The sequence below is a fragment of the Chenopodium album genome, chromosome 7 (assembly GCF_948465745.1).
Source record: "Chenopodium album chromosome 7, dcCheAlbu1.1, whole genome shotgun sequence".
Lineage (NCBI taxonomy): Eukaryota > Viridiplantae > Streptophyta > Magnoliopsida > Caryophyllales > Amaranthaceae > Chenopodium > Chenopodium album.
The window spans coordinates 66,561,840-66,582,645 of NC_137840.1; the positions used below are offsets into that span (position 1 = coordinate 66,561,840).

The 20,806-nt window shown below is 36.7% G+C and overlaps 1 protein-coding gene and 2 pseudogenes across 1 annotated transcript; 1 reads left to right on the forward strand and 2 right to left on the reverse strand.

Annotated features, from left to right (window-relative positions):
• Positions 1-1,122: 1,122 nt before the first annotated feature.
• On the reverse strand, positions 1,123-2,465 carry LOC145640533 (heat shock cognate 70 kDa protein 2-like; annotated as a pseudogene).
• A 3,838-nt stretch (positions 2,466-6,303) lies between these two features.
• Positions 6,304-8,808, reverse strand: LOC145640534 (heat shock 70 kDa protein 18-like). Its single transcript, XM_081691791.1, has 2 exons — positions 8,598-8,808; positions 6,304-8,015 (listed from the first exon to the last, which is right to left on the reverse strand). The coding sequence occupies exons 1-2, from the start codon at positions 8,806-8,808 to the stop codon at positions 6,304-6,306; spliced, it is 1,923 nt and encodes a 640-aa protein (XP_081547917.1).
• Positions 8,809-10,837: 2,029 nt separating this feature from the next.
• Positions 10,838-19,719, forward strand: LOC145640535 (uncharacterized; annotated as a pseudogene).
• The last annotated feature ends 1,087 nt before the right edge of the window (positions 19,720-20,806 follow it).

The window sequence follows — 20,806 nt, forward strand, 5'->3', positions numbered from 1 at the left end:
AAATCACTTGTAGTTTGAGAGATATCTGCATTTAAATTCAGCCCTACTAGATTTCGAGTCACAATTTAAGATCAACTTTCAAATACTAAACACACTCGAAATAAAAATTGTAGAAAAAGTAAGATGGTTGATCCAAGCAAAATTGACACACTAAATTTAACTTTTTATCATTGTTACAAGTCTTTTAATCTTATACTAGGGCAGCTAACGCGCGCATAATAGCTAGCCATATCCAAAATCTCTTTCGATTTAACCTTACATTACAAATTTAGTTCTTGACAACTTTTTAATGAGAAAAATACATAAAAATATATATTAGGGGGTATAAATTCCATGCATTATTCTTAATATTTTTTTTTTTTAACAAGTAATCATTATTAATGACAGTGAATAAATAGTTTAGATGGTATAATTGTCCAAACACTATTCATTACAAAAACTTATACATATTAATTATTACTGAGGGTATATATGTGAATAATACATATTAATTGTTAATGAGGGTATATATGTAAATACATATTTTGAAGGATATAATTGGCATAACACTATTTATAAGAGTAATTTTGTACTTAAGGTAGGGATAGGGATACATTAATGCATCAATATAGCACAAAACACTGTAGAAGCACAAAAAGTATGCGCCAGTTAGTGGAAACATTTTTGTCAAAAATTGAGTAAAGCAAAGTGTTAATAACTTTCAAAACCTATCTAAGACGAAATATAAAAAATGTTAGGAAAGGGAGGTAGTACTAGGCTACAAGGCCTACAACAATACAAGTCTTAAAACTGGTATTGTAAACCATATCGATTTGTCTGAGAACTATAACAAGGCTCTAATTGGCCAAGAAGACGATTAGACGAACAAGTAACATGTAAAATACGGAAGCTATTCACAAGTATAGCAAATTAAATTAAGTTCTGTAGTATAAACAAAACAGATCAAATGATCAATATCCTTTCTCACCATACCATCAAAACCCAATTCCTGACTAAAATAAATTCAAAACCCCAAAGCATCCTTCAGAATTCAAGCACAATAAAACTAACTAACATCCTTCTGTAGCCATGTCGTACAGATTATTGGGGGTCGACGACAGTATCTCTGGTAGCAGACCTTCGTCAAGGCATTTCTGCAATGATAGGGTCAAGAATACTCTTCAACTCGTTTAACTTTTCCTCATACTCAGAAACTTGAGTGAGATTGAAATTCCAATCGAGCCACTGAGTAGTCTTTTCAATTGCATCATTCATCTTGTTAGCCTCCTCCTCCCGAAACTTCTTCCAGCAAACTCCTACCATGTCCCACATACTTTCAGCATAGTTCTGCAATGCAAGCTTGGCTTTTATAGCTTTTTTGTACTCCTCATCCTCTGCCTTGTACTTCTTAGCCTCCTCTACCATTCGATCAATCTCCTCTTTGGATAACCTACCACTGTGATTTGTAATAGTGATTTGCTTCTTGTTGCCAGTCCCTATATGCTGCGATGACACCGTTAAGATGCCATCATTATCGATTTCAAAGCAGACATCAAATTTTTCATGGCCTTTCAGTGCTGGAGGGATATTGTGCAGAGTAAATCTACCTAAGAAGTTGTTGTCTACGGCAATGGGTCTTTCACCCTCATATACACGAAATTCAGCGCTTGTCTGATTATCAAATACAGTGTAGGCATTACCCGACTTTTTCACTGGGATGGTAGTATTTCTTGGGACAAAAAATTTCATCTCACCACTATGAAGCTTAACTCCAAGGGACAAAGGAGTGACATCTACTAGTGTAAAGTCTTTATTGTTGTGTACACCGCTCAAGATTGCAGCTTGAATTGCAGCACCATATGCAACAGCCTCATCTGGGTTAATGCTTTGGCAGAGCTCCTTCCCATTAAAGAATTTTTTCAACGTAACAGTTGTTGTACCTTTGGAATCCTAGTTGACCCACCAACAAGAACAACAACATCAACATCATCTTTTTTCATCTTGGCATCTTCCAAACATTTCTCAACAGGAACCATACAATTTGTAAACAAATCCATGTTCAACTTTTCGAACTTGGCACGGGAGATAGTTGAATTGAAATCAATACCCTCATAGAGACAGTCTACATCAATACTAGTCTCGGTAGCTGATGAGAGCATCCTTTTCGCCCTCTCACAAGCGGATCTTAACCTCCCAATAGCCTTGCGACTTTCACTGATGTCCTTGTTATGTTTTCTCTTAAATTCAGCCACAAAGTAATCAACCATTCTACTGTCAAAATCCCCACCACCTAAATGGGTGTCTCCACTAACTGCTTTCACTTCATAAGTCTGTTTACCAATTCTAACCAAAAATACATCAAATGTTCCACCGCCAAGATCAAATACTAACACATTCTTACCCACCTCTTTCTTATTTGTGGTAAGTTTGTCAAGGCCATGTATTCTAAGAGTGTTGACTAAAGTCTTTGATTGCAAGTAACCAATTAATCGTCAAATTCGTCAATAGTTGCAATGAAAACAATTTATAGTCATATTAACCATCCAATTAAAGAAGATAGGATTTTTTTTTATACTTTTTTTTTAAACAAGGATTTTATAAGGATAAAAAAGTTATTTATAAGTTTTAGTATAGGATAAACTAGATATAAGCCCGTGCGATGCACGGTTCTAGTAAATATTTTTATTAATTTAAGATTTTTTTTTATATGAACATCATTCATTAGATATTTGGATAAAATTCCTAATATCATAAAATAATTTTACGTGGCGCTTGAATTTAAAATTCCAAACCTTATTCTTTAATTTTGCTCAGGTGACAATTTAATTTTTAATAAAAAATAAATGACAAATCATTTTATTTATTCGTTAAAATAACTCCTTTGCAAATGCGTTTTTTTATATAATCGTTCTCTTTCAAAATGTTTTCTCATCTAGAATATTTTAACTATTAAAAAAATTAGGGAAATCTTCTAATTAAATTTCTCTCTATATATAAGGAAAAACATAGTGATATGAGATTTAGTTTTATTCGTTTCGATGAGTACATTATTAATATCTAATCATCAATCAATCAATAACTATATACTAAAAGACACACCAGCAATGACACTTGTCATCTCCTGGTGTATCCTTAGATTTTTTTTATTATTTTTAAAAAAAAAAAAAAACTATTTAAGAAAAAAATCTTTTTAAATATATAAAGTATTATATTAATTTTCTACAAAGTGTAAGAAAAGATTTTGATGAATCTTTCCAAAATAAAACAGATTGAGAATCATAAACTTAAACAAAAAAAAATTAAGTATAAATTCTTAAGTCTTAACATACTTTGTTATGGACTATTTTTGGTAGGAAAGACATATTAGGTACTTTGTACGTTTATTAGAACAAGATTATATATTTTGTTGATTTTGTTTTAAATTATGTAATAGAACGAAGTTACAAGCTGAAATAACGAAATGCGAATATCAAATCATCAAATGATGCTTTATTTATTTATTTATTTTTATTTCCTTGAATGATTTATGATTAGAATTTAATCTATTAGTACTGTATAGATACTTCAATAATACATGCCAAGAACAACACATATTGATTATTCTTAGTGTAATCTTTCCTGTCTTTTTTTTTTTTTTTTGGGTAGATTTTCAATATTCAATTGATATGAATATAACATATGGAAGTTAAAAAATATAATACAGTGTTAATTTTAAAAATAGTTATTGAAAATTACCGTGCATGACACGGGACCTAACCTAGTTTTTATAATATTTGATAAGGAGAGATTAAAGATATTTATGATCAACGATTTACATCCATATATGTAAAAAAGATAATTATTAATTTTTTAAACAATTTAAATTTTAATTGTTCATTATTCGTTATTTTTACCTAGCAAAATTCTTAAATCTTATTCGTCACTTTTTCTATCTATACTTTGCTTATTTATTTTTGTTTAATTTTGAAATTGGATGAATTTGGTAATTGTTGTTTATATATTGATGGAATTAGAATTTTTATTTGGATGATATGATTGGATATTAGAGAAGTTGTTTATGAAGATGAATTTGCATTTGAAGCTGAAAGGTTAAAACTTGATCATTCATTTGAACTCGAGTTTTTATAAGAGGTAAGCCCGTGCGATGCACGATTTTTAAATATTTTATTTTGTATATTTTTTTGTAATTTCTTAATATTTTTCTGTTTTTATTTTCTATTCTATTATTTTAACATTAATTTAAGGTAAAATATTTTGTTAAGTTTTAAATTATTCTTATTCAAATTTAACTTATATAGAAATTGAATTTATAAATTGAAATAAATATTATCTCATTCATCGGATAGTTAGATAAAATCATTAAATCAAAATATATTTTTTAATTTCTAATTATTTGTTAAAATAATATAAATCCTAATGTAAAAGATAATATAAAAGATAATTTTTATTTTTTTTAATAATTTAAATCTTAAATTACTATTTTTTGTTTTCAATTCTCAAATTTCATTTGTTAATTTTTTCTTAAATGACAACTGAAAATTAAAATTCTAAATTAATATATAAATATAATTTTGTATGAAAGTATCATATCATCAGATATTTACCTAAAATCATTAACATCAAATGATAATTTATATTTTTTAAATATCAAATTATAATGTTTAGTTGTTTCAAAAAAAAAAAAAAAATTTAGTTTTTTAAATAATATAAATCCTAATATCTAAAGATAATTTTTAGTTTTGTAACAAATAAAAATGATAAAATTTAGTGTTCTTAAATAATTAAAATCTTAATAAATTACTATTCGTCGTTTTTACCTACGTGGCAAAAATTTAAAATTTCATTCGTCACTTTTGTTTAGGTGGCGAGTGATTTTTTTTAATTCTAAAATAATATAGAAATCTAATTTTTAATTGGTCGAAAATATACCTTTTCTTATGTGGCGCTCTCAATGCTCTCCGAAAATGCCTACTTTATTTATATATATATATATATATATATTAGATTTATAAGGATAAAAAAAATTGCATTTACAAAAGATAACTAAACGACACTTACAAATAATTCATTAGATTTAGTTACATTGCAGACATCTATGATCTATCGCCTTAATAAAATATTCCATCCGAAGCAATACAATATGTGAGTTAGTACTATTAAATTGGTTATATGAGTGAATATACTCATATGATCTTCTAAATACTTCCAAAGATTATGAAACCATAAATTTTTAATCTTCAGCAACGAACCCTAAATTTTAGTTTGATAACAACATACAATTGACCAATGTTATGGTAGTAATAAGACTTATAACAATGTATTCTTTCAATTGTATTTTCTACTCACTTTTCATTTTAGGTAGGTTTTTTTTTTTTTTTACTCACTTTGCTTTATTTTTTAATTGCATACATAATCCCCGTCAAAAAAAAAATGAAATTATTTTTACTGAAATGAACTTATTTTTACTGAACTGAACTTAATTTTACTGAACTGAAATTACTTTTACTGAACTTAAATTATTATTACTGAACTTAAATTATTTTTATTGATTTTCTTTTATAATTCTTCTTTAAGAAAACTGAATTTTACTGAACTGAACTTATTTTTACTGAACTGAAATTAATTTTACTGAACTGAAATTATTTTTACTTAATATTATTTTTTTAAAGGTGAAAAGAACAGGGCTTTACTCTTTCAATTCAACCCCATAATTACACATTTTCATGCTCTCTCTTTTACTTTTTTCACCATTTCTGACACAAACCCACCTTTTTATACTCTCGCTTACTAAATTTTACACCCACTCACATCATAAAAAAAAAATTTCTTAATTTGTGTAATTATAGCAAGTGAGTAAATATCTAGCATTATTTATTAAGTTATCAGCATAGTTCTCCCTAGATATCCAAAGCAGATAACTTTAGAATACATGGAAGACAACAATCTTAACAATCTTTGTATTTATCAGCCTCATTATAATTGAAAGTATCAAGTAAAATAGCTTCCTCCTATATGAGCTTCTGATGTCTCTTTGCAAATTTGTTTCTCCGCCTTTTCACTGTCAAGGTCCAAAATACAAGTAGCATAGTTCAACAAAGCTTGCTAAATGGAGTCGGATTTCTAGATAAAAGGATCTAAAAGAGGCTTATAACAGTACTAAAATCAGAAGGATTAAAAAGTAGTCAGGTTCCCATTATCAAAACCCCTTACAAATAAAGCATCAACATAGACTATTGACAAAGTAATTCAAACTATTTGTCTATTAACACCACAAACTAATTTTAGACCAAAGATAGTATATTCACAACTCACACCAAAGCTCTGTCAATCGAGCTCCACAACTTCAATCTTGGTTCGAGAATAGCTAGCTTCACTAACATCTTTCAGCTGTTGACGCAGCTTTGCAATGATATGAGCACAACTGCCCTCAAGTTCTTTAATTTTTTCCTCAAACATAGAAGCTTCGGCATGTATGGTATTCCATTTTATCCATTGTGCAGTCTGATCAATGGCATCCCCAAGCTTCCTCTTGTCTTTTGCACCGATCTTCTCTCCACTACCTCTTAAGGCATCCTCCATCTCATGTATATAATTCTCCAAAGTGTTCTTGGCATTCGCGGCCTTCTTTTGCTCCTTATCCTTAGCAATGTACGTCTTGGCCTCATTCGACATCCTATCAATTTCCACCTTTGATAACCTCCCTTTGTGATTTGTTATAGTAATTTGGTTCTTCTTACCAGACTTTTCTTCTGATGATGTCACAGTCAAGATACCATTGGCATCAATGCTGAAACAATCAATTACCCTGATTTTTCCTTTTGGTGCCGGAGGAATGCCAGTAAGAAGAAAGTCACCTAAGAAGTTGTTCTGCTCAGCAATAGGACTCTCGCCTTCATACACACTAGTCCTCATCCTAGTTTGGTGGTTAGAGACAGTGACCGAGTTCTTCTTTACCTTGGTAGGGATCGGTGTGTTCCTTGGAATCACAACTCTGAAAGCGCCACTACTTAGCCCAACACCGAGAGATAAAGGAGTGACATCAACAAGCGAAAATTGCTCATCTTGTCGTACATCACTCAAGATTGCAGCATAAATGGCTGCTCCATAAGCAACAGCCTCATCCGGGTTCAGGCTTTTGGATATCTCCTTTCCATTAAAATAGTCCTGCAACATTTGCTGAATTTTCGGGATCCTTGTCGAACCACCCACAAAAACAACATCATCAACATCACTCTTTCCCATTTTGGCATCCTTCAAACACTTCTCAACAACATCCATACAATCCCTGAACAAATCCATATTCATCTTCTCAAATCGAGCACGACTAATGGTAAATGAAAAATCTATTCCATCAAACAGACAATCAATCTCGATATTAGTCTCAGTAGTCCACGAAAGTTGTCTCTTAGCCTTTTCACAAGCAGCTCTCAACCTCCCAAGAGCTCTAGGATTGGCACTAATGTCTTTATTGTGCTCTCTTTTAAATTCCGCAACAAAATGACTCACCATTCTACTGTCAAAATCAACTCCACCAAGGTGGGTGTTACCACCTACAGCATTCACTTCCACAACGTTTCTTTTAATAGTGACAAAAGAAACGTCGAAAGTCCCTCCTCCAAGATCAAACACCAACACATTCTTAGGGGTGACTTCGTTGCTCTTAAACTTGTCAAAATTATAGGCAATCGCGGCTGCTGTTGGCTCATTAATTATTCGTATGATATTCAGTCCAGCAATGAGTCCTGCATCTTTAGTTGCCTGACGTTGAGCATCACTGAAATAGGCCGGAACAGTAACAACAGCATTTTTTACTTCTGAGTCAAGATAGGCCTCTGCAGTTTCTTTCATCTTCGCGAGCACCATTGAGGATATCTCTTCAGGAGCAAGTTTCTTCTCTTCACCCTTGTGGGTGACCATGATCATGGGCTTCTTTCCATCGTTACCATCAGGACAAGCAACTACTTTAAAAGGCCAGAGCTTCATGTCCTTTTGAAGCTTGTCGTCGTTGAATCTTCTACCTATGAGCCTTTTGGCGTCTGTTCATACTCATTAACAAGAAGTTAGAAACCTATGACACATTGACACTGTAGTCGTACAAAATCAGTCATTTTCAACCTCAAGTTAAGATTTAAGAGAGACATACATCAATTCATTTGCCCACTAGGAAAACAAGTTATTTGCACCTAATAACTTAGTGCATTATTAGTGCTTATAATAACATGTTCATCTCATAAATTTAATTTAATGTAACTACATATTGTATAGTTTAGGCTTAATGTTAAACATATTTTGAGATCACCACTATAATTCAAAGTCAAAACCCTTATCTATATATATAGGTTCAAGATGTATTTCACATTTTGTGGAATCTAATTAATCATCAAATCAAATTCATTAATAGTCTTACGAACATTTATACAGAAAATCTAAATTAACAAACCAAATCATGAACATAAAAACTGTAGTTCTTTGGTCAACGGTGAAATTCAATTGAAATCTTAACACAGAACAAATACTACAACATTAATTTTCAACTTTTCAAGCAACTATTTAATCACATGCTTAGAATAGGAAGCAAATCATCAACCAAAAAAAAGAAAAAAAAGTTAATAACAAACCATAAATAGTGTTTGAAGGGTTCTTTCCCGCTTGGTTCCTTGCCGCCTCGCCGACAAGGCGATTGTTAGGGGTGAAGGCCACCCAAGACGGTGTCGTACGGCTTCCCAAGTCATTAGTAATGATCTCTACACGGTTTTGTTGTGCCTGCCACACTCCTACACATGAGTATGTTGTCCCTAAATCAATGCCTATCACCGGCCATCTTGCCATTTTCCAAACAAAAAGCTTTGTAATATAGCAAAGTTCTTTATCAAAAAATAATTTCTCAATACAATTAACCCCAATACTTCAATTAGGGTTTAATAAGTGAGAAAAGTACTGAGAAGTTAAGATTTAAAAGGGGGGAAGGGGAAAATAAAAGTGGGAAAACAGGGGAAAAAAAAAGAAAAAAAAACTTGGTCATGTGACTTTTTTAGGCGAAAATAAAATCAACAAACAAAATGGTAAAAGGACTCTAGTCAATTAGTCATAAGACTCATAACCCAACCTTTTTTTTAAAAATAAAATGACATTTCAAGTAAAAAAGGTCTACATAAAAGGACTTTTCTCACAAATTTTTCTACTTTTTTATTTACAATTTCAATGCATAATAATTTCCATTAAGCAGAGTTGTAGAAATTATATTGTAAATTGTTGTTTTCTAAAAAAATTTATCATCGAGGATCAAATAACTATACTAGTAAAATAATAAAACATAGAAAATGCAAAGTATATAAGTAGGAATAATGAAAATTTTAAGTTATTTTATCTAAAAGGGTATTTTTCATGGCTGCACTATGTGCCCGGCATCTCGGTTAGAGGTTACTCGAATGAGCCTCAAGTAACCCCTGACCGAGTAACCCCTCAAGCAAACCCATGAGGCCTTGACTAAGTAATCCTCAAATAATCTCTGAACGAACCCCTCAATAAACCTCTAACCAAGTAACTCGAAAGAGTTACTACCCTAATCGAGTAAACTACTGTCTTTACTAAGGGCCTGTTCATATTTACTTATTTTCAGTTCAGTTCAGCTCCAATCAGTTCAGTTTAGTTCAGTTCAGCTCAAATCAGTTCAGTTTAGTTCAGTTCAGCTCTTAATTTCCTTCTCTCATGAAATATTAATTTCAGCTTAGTTCAGTTCAGTTCAGCTCCAATCAGTTCAGTTCAGTTCAATTCAGTTCAGTTCAGCTCCAATCAATTCAGTTCAGTTCAGTTCAGCTCAGTTCAGTAAATATGAACAGGCCCTAACTTACCCCAAAGTCTACCAAAATAACCGGAAAAAATAAAGGAAAAAGAAAAAAAAGAAAAAGATAGGAAAGAGGAGAATAGAGTTCTTTCAAAAAATTAATTTTTTTTTTAATAAAAAAAAAGAAAGAAATGTAAGAGGAGAATAGAGATTAGAGAAAGAGGGGAGACCATCCTTTATAAACTGCAGCTCAATTTTCTCTCTCTTCTACAAATATTAAAATGATAACCAGGGGTGAACATGGTCTGGTTTGGTGTGGTTTGAGTCTAAACCAAACCAAACCGTAAAATACGGTTTGGTCAATTTTTCAAACCAAACCAAACCAAACCGTAATAATGCGGTTTGGTGCGGTTTGGTTTGCGGTTTATGATGAGATGGCATTTTTTCCTAAAAATTGTCAAATATTAATAAATTTATAATAAAGTTCAAATAATTCGCCAAAGGGATTAAATTCTACTACAAATTTTTAATAAAAATAACAACCAACTAATCAAGTGCTAAGTGCTAACACAATAACACATAATAAAAATAATACATAACAAATTAACAGTGGAAAAAAACATAATACATTTGTCCAAAAAAATAATTCATACTATATTATAGTTATATGACCTATTAAATTTTAAGTATTGATATTTGAGATTGAGTATAGAGTATAGTAGTATACTGACCGTATAGTCTTCTAATGATTTTTCATGTTTTTTTTATTTTTTATTTTATTTTTTTATAATATATAATAACTATTTAAATTTATTTAAAAATTATTTAAATATTAAAATGCGGTTTACTGGTTTACGGTTTGGTTTGGTTTATAATTTTTGAAAAACCAAACCAAACCGCAAACCGTATTTCCCAAAAAAATCGAAACCAAGCCGTATTTTTCCAAACCGCAAACCAAACCAAACCGCAAAAATGCGGTTTGGTCTGGTTTGGTTACGGTTCAGACCAAACTGTGTACAGCCTTAATGATAACAATATCATCAAACTTTTTTTGGTAGTTCTAATTTACCAAAAATGGAAGCTACAGCTAAAACTCCGTCGCCGGCGATAGGAATCGATCTCGGGACGACTTATTCATGAGTTGCAGTTTGTCAAAATGGAAGGGTCGAAATAATTCCCAACGATCATGGTAATAGAACAACGCCGTCTTGTGTTGCCTTTACACCGACTGGACGCCTTATTGGAGACAGTGGCGGATCCAGGAATTGGACCTAGGGGGTTCGAACTTTATCAAACACCCGATATCCAAATGCACGGATATAAATCGGGTGTACAAGTATAAAATAGAATATTCAAATAAATATCAATACACAAGTAAACAACAAAATTAGTCCAAATTTCAATAAAATTGCAAAATAAAATGATCCGATACAACAATACATAACATCAATTAAATGTCAAAATACCTAAATAAAAAAAAAATGCAAATTACAAAAGCACTACATCTACTGCAAATTAATTAGTACTACATCTACTGCAAATTAATTAGTACTACATCAGTACATCTACTGCAAATTAATCAACATATTATGATATTAACAATTAAGAAACTCAAAACTCAAAATAAAAAGTATCAATGGCGCATAGTAGGCATGAAACTCAAAATAAATCTACATCAGTACATCTACTGCATTGAAAGAGTTAGTGAATAGTTACACATGCAAAATTTATGATAGTAGGCATGAACTACGCAATGCCGCAATGGTGGTGGTGTTGTCGGCTGAGATATAAAGGTGAAATTGAAAACTCAAAAACAGAAATTGAAAAGAAAAAACAGAAATTGAAAAGAAAAAACAGGGAGTAAGTGAGAGAATGTTACCTCGAGTTGATCGTCGGCGTCGCCCTCGACCCTCGTGGCCTCGTCGGTGAGCAGTGGCGATAGGCGTGGTCGGCTGGTCGCGTGACGTGCCTCGGTGGCTGAGTGGCTCTGTGCGACTGTGCGGCGGCTTGACTCTTGAGATTTGAGAAGTGAGAAAAAATGGAGAAGAAAGTTAGGGTTTAGCAAGCAGCAGTGAATAGAACAAAGAAGTAAAGAACGAAAGTTACAGGGAAAAAAAAGGAGAAAAGAAAAAAGAAAAAAAAATAAATAAAGTTGCGCGTCCTGGGTTTCGAACCCGCAACCTGTGGTACAATTGAGAGTCACTAAACCAACTGAGCTAGCGCCTAACATAGTAAACATTTGTTTAAGATATTTTATTTATAGGTTTTCTGTTTTTTTTTTTTAATAACTTTTAATTTTTTTTCCGGATCTAACGGGGTTCAACTGAACCCCCGCTAGATCCGCCACTGATTGGAGAAGCTGCCAAGTATCAAGCTCATATTAATCCTTCCAATACTATTTTTGGTAACTTTATTGCTCTTTTATTTAAACATCATATTCAGTAGATTTTGCTATTAATTGTTTTCAATTGTTATCTTGAATATTGAGTAACATTGTTTATAAATAGGTGTTTTTGATGTTGTTGAGTTTTGGGTTTATTACTTTAATTATTTAATCTTCTATCTTGATTATTGAATAACAGTTTTTGATAATTTTGTCGAGTTCTGGGTTTGATTTTTTTTTTTTAATTTACCAAATTATGGGATTTCTTGATAATTAATTCTTAGAGAGCTAAAATATTTGGTTTGATTATTTAGGATACTAGACATCAAACTTGTAAGAAAAAATCAAAGTAAAATGAAGAATTTAATTGAAATATTCTTTTTTGGAAGATTATGAAAAATTTAATTGTCCTTACTGAAAAAATGGAAGAAGCAATTTTCTTGATAGAGGGAAGTAACGATTGTCAATTTAGGTGGAAGTGCATTATATAATTTGTAAAGAATATATGAAATCACTGGATAAAATGTGTGTGCAAATTACAGAAATTAACATAAATGGATATAAATTACACAACTATGAGAAGCAAATAATTCATGTATTAAATTTTTGGTAGACTTCGAAAAATATTTCTAGTGAGGCAAGTTTTTTTGGGTGTCATGACTCATGATGTTGATCTTGATGTTCTAACAATCGAATTATGTCGTACTAGCTAGTATTCATTCACTGAATTAGTTTGGCTATATGCTCTTCTGTTGTTGCAAATTGTATGGCCGTTTGGACTAGCTATTGTAAAGGATATGATGACTCCATTTGAACAATAATGTTTCTGTTCCTGCTGGATTCTGCTTCCGTTAATGTCTGAGGGCTGGTAATGGTTTACCGTCCAATTTCTCACCTACACAGCAAATACAGATTAGCTAGCCCGGGGGGTTATCCGGGAATAACCACTCCGATGCTAAAGTCAGTACCTTTGTGAGAAGAAAGTGAAGAAAGTGAAAGAAGAGAGAGAAAGCGTTTTAGAGAGAGAGAGATTCTACCTTTGAAATGAGAAGTTGCTTGGGTATTTATAGGAACACAACCAAGCAGGTGCCACCTATACAGATAGGTGGCACACCGACCTTGTAAATAGCAGGTGCCTACGCGGCAGTAAGCAACTCTCCACGTATCAGTGGGACACGCCACGTTCCGAGAAGCAGCTCTCCACGTGGTAGAGACTAATGCCGGTAAGGACATGAATTATTCAATGATTAACGAGGGCTTTAAGCTGCACGACACTCTTTTACCGGCATATTATGATACTACCGGTATATCCCGTACAACTAGCCCCCCAAGTGAGGGCGTCAGTAAAACTGACGTGCTCACTTGTAATGGAACACGGTGGTGGTATGTACAATACATCATACAAGAATGCTTAGAAAACGAAAAGAAAATCTACGATTTGCCCCCCAAGTGAGCAAATTGACGATAGTAATTTGCTCAATAAAGCACATGAAAAAATCTACGATTTGCCCCCCAAGTGAGCAAATTGACGATAGTAATTTGCTCAATAAAACACATGAAAAAATCTACGATTTGCCCCCCAAGTGAGCAAATTGACGATAGTAATTTGCTCAATAAAACACATGAAAAAATCTACGATTTTCCCCCCAAGTGTGCAAATTGACGATAGTAATTTGCTCAATAAAACACATGAAAAAATCTACGATTTGCCCCCCAAGTGAGCAAATTGACGATAGTAAGTTGCTCAATAACCGAGCATAATGCCGACATGGTTTGGGTGAATTAAATATGAAACCGAAAATAGGAGGTAAAACGATTTTACACATTTAAAAATTTATCCCCCAGGATTTGGCGGGAAAATGTAATAAAGTAATGGGGCACGTGTCAGTCATCGAAGTAGGTTAGTTTTGAAAAGGCGTTTTATTACAGCCGTTGGATTGCATGCAGTAAATGTCACATCAACCGCTTCATTTGGACAGTATAAATATCGAGTTTCGTACTTTTGACCCTTCATTTCCTTTGCGAAAAAATTTCGAAAAATTTCTACTTCACTTCGCTCGTATTGCGCTTATATTTCTGCGATTCAAGGCTCAATTTGTCAAGGGTTTGTTCAGTTGTGTTGTGACCGGTGTTTGTAAACGGAGGACACTTAATTCCCGAGTTACGCTTCAAGAGTTGAGTTCAAAAAGAGGTAAAAAACCCTAACTTTCTTTTCGATTTCTCACTGGTTTGTGGTTAAGTAGATTTTGCGTTTATTTCATTATTTGTGAATGTCTGGTTCTGGAATGCATGCAAATACGGGTAAAGCCATTGAGGCTGGACTCTGTACACCCTTAACTTCTGTAGAAGAAAGAGAAGCTTATTACCGTCATAAGTTTCTGGCTGACGCCGAGAAGGCTTTGCGTCCTACCAACCCCGATATTTCAGAGGACATAGAGATTGCCGATGTTGAGCCTATTAGCGTTCAATATCATTTAAGGTCAAATTTGGATTTATTTAATCAATACGGCACTAATATTGACAGGATGCCGAGAACGAAACATACAAGTTACCAACGTGAGGTTGGTGAAAGAAGTAGACCCTCTGTTGATGAAGAAATGGTTAACCCTGGGCTTGAAGCTTCGGATATCCGAGAAGAGGATATCCGGTCAGTCGAAGATAGCCTAGAACAGCAAGGAAGCGGGGGTGAAAGCATCGGTAACGAAGACGATGCAGGTGGGTCAGAAGAGGGTGGTCAGGGAGAAGGTGATGAGGAAGAAAACGACGAGACCGGCGAGGAAATTGCTACAGATTTCAACCTTGCTGCTCAGATTGCAGAAGAGGAACGTCTCGACGAGGAATACGACTCAGATCAAGATGATCCGAAGTATCTAGAACCTCAAGAAATTCCCAGCGGCTATGAAATAACTGAGGTAGTTGTGGATCCGGTATGGTTGCAGACAGCCACCGAAAAAGATTATTGCCAACATGGCAAACGCTTCTACCGTTTCCCAGATGGTTACGAACTAAGACTACCAAATAACGGTCAAACGGCTTTTCACAATTGAATCATCCACATACACCTCTACATTTCTTCCTTTCTGGTTCGCAAATACCTTGTCGACCAGCTTCTGGTACGTAGCCCCTGCATTTCTCAATCCAAACGGCATAGCCCTGTAGCAGAAAACTCCGCAGTCGGTAATGAATGCCGCCTTGGTTCGATCCGGCTCATATAAGCTGACCTGATGATATCCGGAGAAAGCGTCCATGAAGCTCAATAGCGCGTGACCGGAAGTTGAATCTACCAATCTATCTATCCTCGACAAGGGATAGCAATCTTTCGGGCAGGCTCTGTTCAAGTCCGTAAAGTCCACGCACATTCTCCATTTCCCTGACGGCTTCCTCACCATAACCACATTTGCTAACCATTCGGGGTATGTGCAAGGTTCGATAAACCCTGCCGCTAGCAACTTATTCACCTCTGACCGAATAGCCTCCATTTTCTCTGTTGAGAAGTTCCTCTTCTTCTGTCGAACAGGTCTTGCCCTCCTGTCGACATTTAGCTTATGTACTATGACGTCGGGATGTATCCCTGGCATCTCGTCTGCCGAGAAAGCGAACACGTCAGCACTTTCTCGCAACAATTCTACCAAATGGTAGCGCGTGTCGACATCCATATCGGATCCGACACGCACTACCCTACCGGGAACTCTAGGCTGCAATTCGATCTCTACAGTTTCGCCTCCTGGGGAAGGACGTGGCGCAGTTACCGGCCGAGTATCAAAATTTTACATAGCCAAGTCATGTGTAGAGGGAATTCGTTCTCGCTTGGCTGGTGTCTGTTCACAAGTTGGCTGTCGGCCTGGCTGCTTCAGTGCTGATACATAACACTCTTTTGCCATAGTTTGACTACCCCGTACGCGTTCTGTCATTCCCGCGTTGGATACAAACACCATCGTCAAGTGGTACGTTGAGACCACAGCTTGCATGTCATGAATTAGAGGCCTGCCGACAATGGCGTTGTAAGCGGATGGCACATCAATCACCAAAAACTCCGCCATAACGTCTCTTACTGCCGAACCCTCTCCCATTCGAACTATACTACCTTCAGGTCGCACCGTTGATCCGTTGAAACCTATCACAGGATAAGACATTGGCGTCAAGTATTTTCAGCCAATCCTCATGGCATCAAAAGCCTTAGCAAACAGGATATTTGCGGAACTTCCGCCGTGAATGAGTGCCCGTTTGATATCTGCTCCGTTTACCGTCAATATCAGCACCAACGGATCATCATGAGGGTAAATTATTCCCTTAGCATCCTCCTCCGAAAAAGATATCGAAAGCATGGAAGAAGGCCGAGGTCGTTCCTCTACGCTCAAACTCTTCTTGGCCCCGCTTACAGAACCTCCATATACTGGCCCTCCCGTAATAACGTCGATTGTTATTTTGCGCCCTGTCGGATTACCTCCCTGTCTGGATGTTTCCGCATGATTCTGCTTGTAAGTATCATCTTGCATTGATGGATCTCCCTGCTTTCGGTACTCGGTTTGCCTAGGCTGTGAATTTTGCTGTCGGCTGGGACATGCCTGAGTACGATACTGGGATAATCGCCCCTTCCTTATGAGATCTTCAATGTTCTCTTTTAACTGAACACATTCTTCAGTGTAATGACCAACATCTCTATGAAACATGCAATATTTCTTCACGTCCGGGCCCTTCGTTATCATCGGTGCCGGTCGACTCCAATCTTCTCTATTCTGGTTTATTGAATATATTGCCGCTCTCGGGGTGTTTAACTGCGTATAACTACTATAACGACCCAATCCCCTTGTCGGCCTTCCGGATCTCTGCTGGCCTTGCGGCAGCGCCCTGCTTACCCCACCCATCTGGGAATTCGAGCTATTATCACTTTGCCTTCTGGAGGGCTCTGCCGACGATATCTGACGACTCGTTTTCAGCAGCTCCTCATTTTTTATGTATTCATGAGCTTTGGCAAATGCTACCCCTAAGTTTGGGAAAGACTTCCGCGACATATATTTTTTGAAGTCGTTATCCCCTAGCCCATTCATCAATGCCATCACGGCAATTTCTTGCTGCAATTTTGGTATAGTGTTAGCCTCGTTGTTGAAGCGTCTAACGAAGTCTCTGAGTGACTCATCCTTTCGTTGCTGAATAGCCATGAGCTCGCCAGATGTCCTTTGTCTCGCACTATTACTTATGTACTGACCTGTGAACAACTCCACCAGGGTCTCAAAGCAGTCAATTGATCCCGGCTCTATATTGGAGAACCAATCCGAAGCGGCGCCGGTAAGAGTCGTAGGGAAAACTTTACACCACACAGCATCGGTGTCGGTATATAGCAACATGTGACTCTCAAACGCAGCCACATACCGCTTTGGGTCCCCCTTACCGTCATACGTACAGGACGACATCTTTATTTTCTCCATTTGTTGGTCAAGTATCTCTTGTGTGAACGGAGATATTCTGGGCCTGATGATCGCCCTGACTACCCGCCTTTCCAAGCCACTAGAAACCTCATGCCGATAAGAACCTGAATCCCCCACCTGGGCGCCTTGTGTGAGTTGGCGCTCAGCCGGTGTGGTCTCTTGGCCCCGGCTTCTTGACGGTTGTTGCTGTCCCGCCTGATTGAACTGACTTTCCAAGTTCACTATCAGCGGCTTTGTTGGTACCTCATCCCGCATTCCCCCTGCCGTTAACTCGGCCTCCTTTCTTTTCTTAGACATAGCCCGCATGACCTTGGCCGTTATCTCCAGCTCCTCCGGGGTAAACCCTTCCAAGGGATCTGGGGTCACTGCTCTGCTACGGTCAGGTGTTATGGGCCTGTTCATTGTGTTACCGTGAAGGAGATGAGTTTCATCTTCGACCATGATTTCTGGTAGTACGGTTTTATTCGTGTTAGCATTAAGGACATTGTTATCGTATTGTCGGTTATCAACTTCTGGCACCGGTACTGAAGTTTCCTTACTTCCTTCCATGACTGTGAGAGGTCCTGTTGGACGATAGAAGTTATTACTACCCCCTCCTTCTAGCGCCAATTGTTCCTGCTGGATTCTGCTTCCGTTAATGTCTGAGGGCTGGTAATGGTTTACCGTCCAATTGCTCACCTACACAGCCAATACAGATTAGCTAACCCGGGGGTTATCCGGGAATAACCACTCCGATGCTAAAGTCAGTACCTTTGTGAGAAGAAAGTGAAAGAAGAGAGAGAAAGCGTTTTAGAGAGAGAGAGAGAGATTCTACCTTTGAAATGAGAAGTTGCTTGGGTATTTATAGGAACACAACCAAGCAGGTGCCACCTATACAGATAGGTGGCACACCGACCTTGTAAATAGCAGGTGCCTACGCGGCAGTAAGCAACTCTCCACGTATCAGTGGGACACGCCACGTTCCGAGAAGCAGCTCTCCACGTGGTAGAGACTAATGCCGGTAAGGACATGAATTATTCAATGATTAACGAGGGCTTTAAGTTGCACGACACTCTTTTACCGGCATATTATGATACTACCGGTATATCCCGTACAGTTTCTGAACTTATTATTCAATAGAAAAGAAAATGAACTATTTTGTGAGTAATCTAATAATTTTCTTATGTGATTGATTTGGAGATTTTGAACATATAGATCCCTTAATGTGACATTGTATTACATAGTTCAATTTGCTGTATGCTGTCAGAGTTCATTGATGTTCATATATATCTGATTTTGGATCAGAGATTTAGAGTTTATTTCACTGATGTTAAACTACTGCATGTCTACATCAAATTGTAAGTTCATAAGTATTCATTGAATAGCAGTTTATATGTAGTATGGGTTACAGGGCTTTATTATCTTCATACTCGATAGAAATAAATTACTTTAATTTGGTTATGCAATCATCCTCTGTGTCTTCTTGAATAGCAGATGTAAAGAGGCTAACAGGCAGGAAATCGAATGACGAAGCTCTACTGAAAGACATGAAGCGCTGGCCATTTAAAGTCAATGCTGAAGAAATAAAACCCAAGATTGTGGTGACATACAAGGGTGAAGAGAAGTCATTTGTAGCAGAAGAGATTTCTGCTATGATCCTCTGCAGAATGAAAGAATTTGCAGAGGCCTATCTTGGCACTTCTGTGAAGGATGTTGTTGTTACTGTTCCAGCTTACTTCAATAATCTACAGCGTCAGGCAACTAAGGATGCTGGAACAATTGCTGGGCTGAATGTGATGCGCATTATCAATGAACCAACGGCTGCTGCCATTGCTTACGGCCTTCACAGGATGACAAATGATAGAAAGAATGTGTTGGTATTTGATCTTGGCGGAGGTACTTTTGACGTCTCATTGGTCATTATTGAGAATGCAAAATTTGAAGTCAAATCAGTAAGTGGAGACACCAACTTGGGAGGAAGAGACTTTGACAACAGAATAATTGAACGCTATGTGACTGAGATTCAGAGGAAGTATGGAAAGAACATTAGAGAGAACTATAGGGCAATTGAGAAGCTAAGAGCTGCTTGTGAAAGGGCAAAAAGAATCCTGTCTACAGCAAGGGACTGGCCGGGCAGTAAGGGACTGGCCGGGCAGCTTCATTTGTAGCTCCTCTGCAATGTCTGTAGGCGGACGCAAAGAGTTAAATGTAAGTAAAAAATTAAAAAAAAAATAAAAAAAAAAAGAGAGATTCAAAGTCATTGGAACTGACCATCAGAGAAGCTTGGAGGAGTTGGGAGGTTGAAAGTGAATGACGGGGGCGGCACAGGCTCATTATTCTCTTCCCCCGTCCGGCCAGGCTGATCGCCAGCCGACTGATTGGCATCAAGCCAATCAGATTCATTGACTCTTTGGACGGGCGGAATCACTTCTGGCCCGGTCGGTTTTGCCTGGGTCGACTTACCCCTATCGTCCGATTTCTTGGACCTAACATGACCCGGCATGGCGGCCGAATCTATGGACTTGGAGGCCCCGCTATCGCTCAGCCGGGGTTGTTCTCCTTTGGATTGTTTTGATACAGTCCGCGACGTCGTCTTGGCCGCAGAAGTGGAAGTGGTCTTGGATGCAACCGTCTTCCGTTGCTTGGACGACTTGCCGTCCTGATCCGTCTTTGACGCAGGAGACGGCTGCTTCCGTTTGGATCTGGGGGTTGGAGTGGCCAGCTGTAGAGACAAAAGTTAGAAGAAGAAAACAAGATGATATAATAGGTCGAGCCTAGTTAGGAAGAAGATCTCTTCCGAAATGCATACACGGACATAAGAAAGAGAGCTAGTTTGTTTTACTTACTCCTTTTGATTGCTCGTACAGCCTCTGGCGAGCCTTGTACCGAGCCAAGTCAATCTCGGACATGTTGACCTCCCCTTTTTGCTCCTTGTCCAGCATCTTGTACGCCTCAGCTGAAAGAGGAAGAAAAAGAGTTAGAAAGTTTTTCAAGTTCAAATAATATGTGTAAGTGTAAGAATATGTGTCCGTGCGTCCACCTTGGGGCAGGTTCCTGTATAGGCCATAGGCGGACATGAAGGTGGGATCCCGCAGCAGCTGGATAAAGGGACCCAGTTACTTGGAACGCGCTCAGTCTTGTCGTTCCTTTTCACCCGCTTGACTTTGAAATATTCAAGCTGGTGCTCCTGGCTGGGGTGGACGGGTGGCTTATTGGGCTTGAGATCCCCGCGTCCAAGTTGAATTGGCTCAGCAT

Bases quoted from the DNA above. Each gene is read 5' to 3' on its own strand.
- LOC145640534 (XM_081691791.1), bottom strand. From the start codon at position 8,808: ATGGCAAGATGGCCGGTGATAGGCATTGATTTAGGGACAACATACTCA. The intron at 8,016-8,597 runs GTTTGTTATTAA...GAGTATGAACAG, and splicing joins CCCTTCAAACACTATTTATG to ACGCCAAAAGGCTCATAGGT.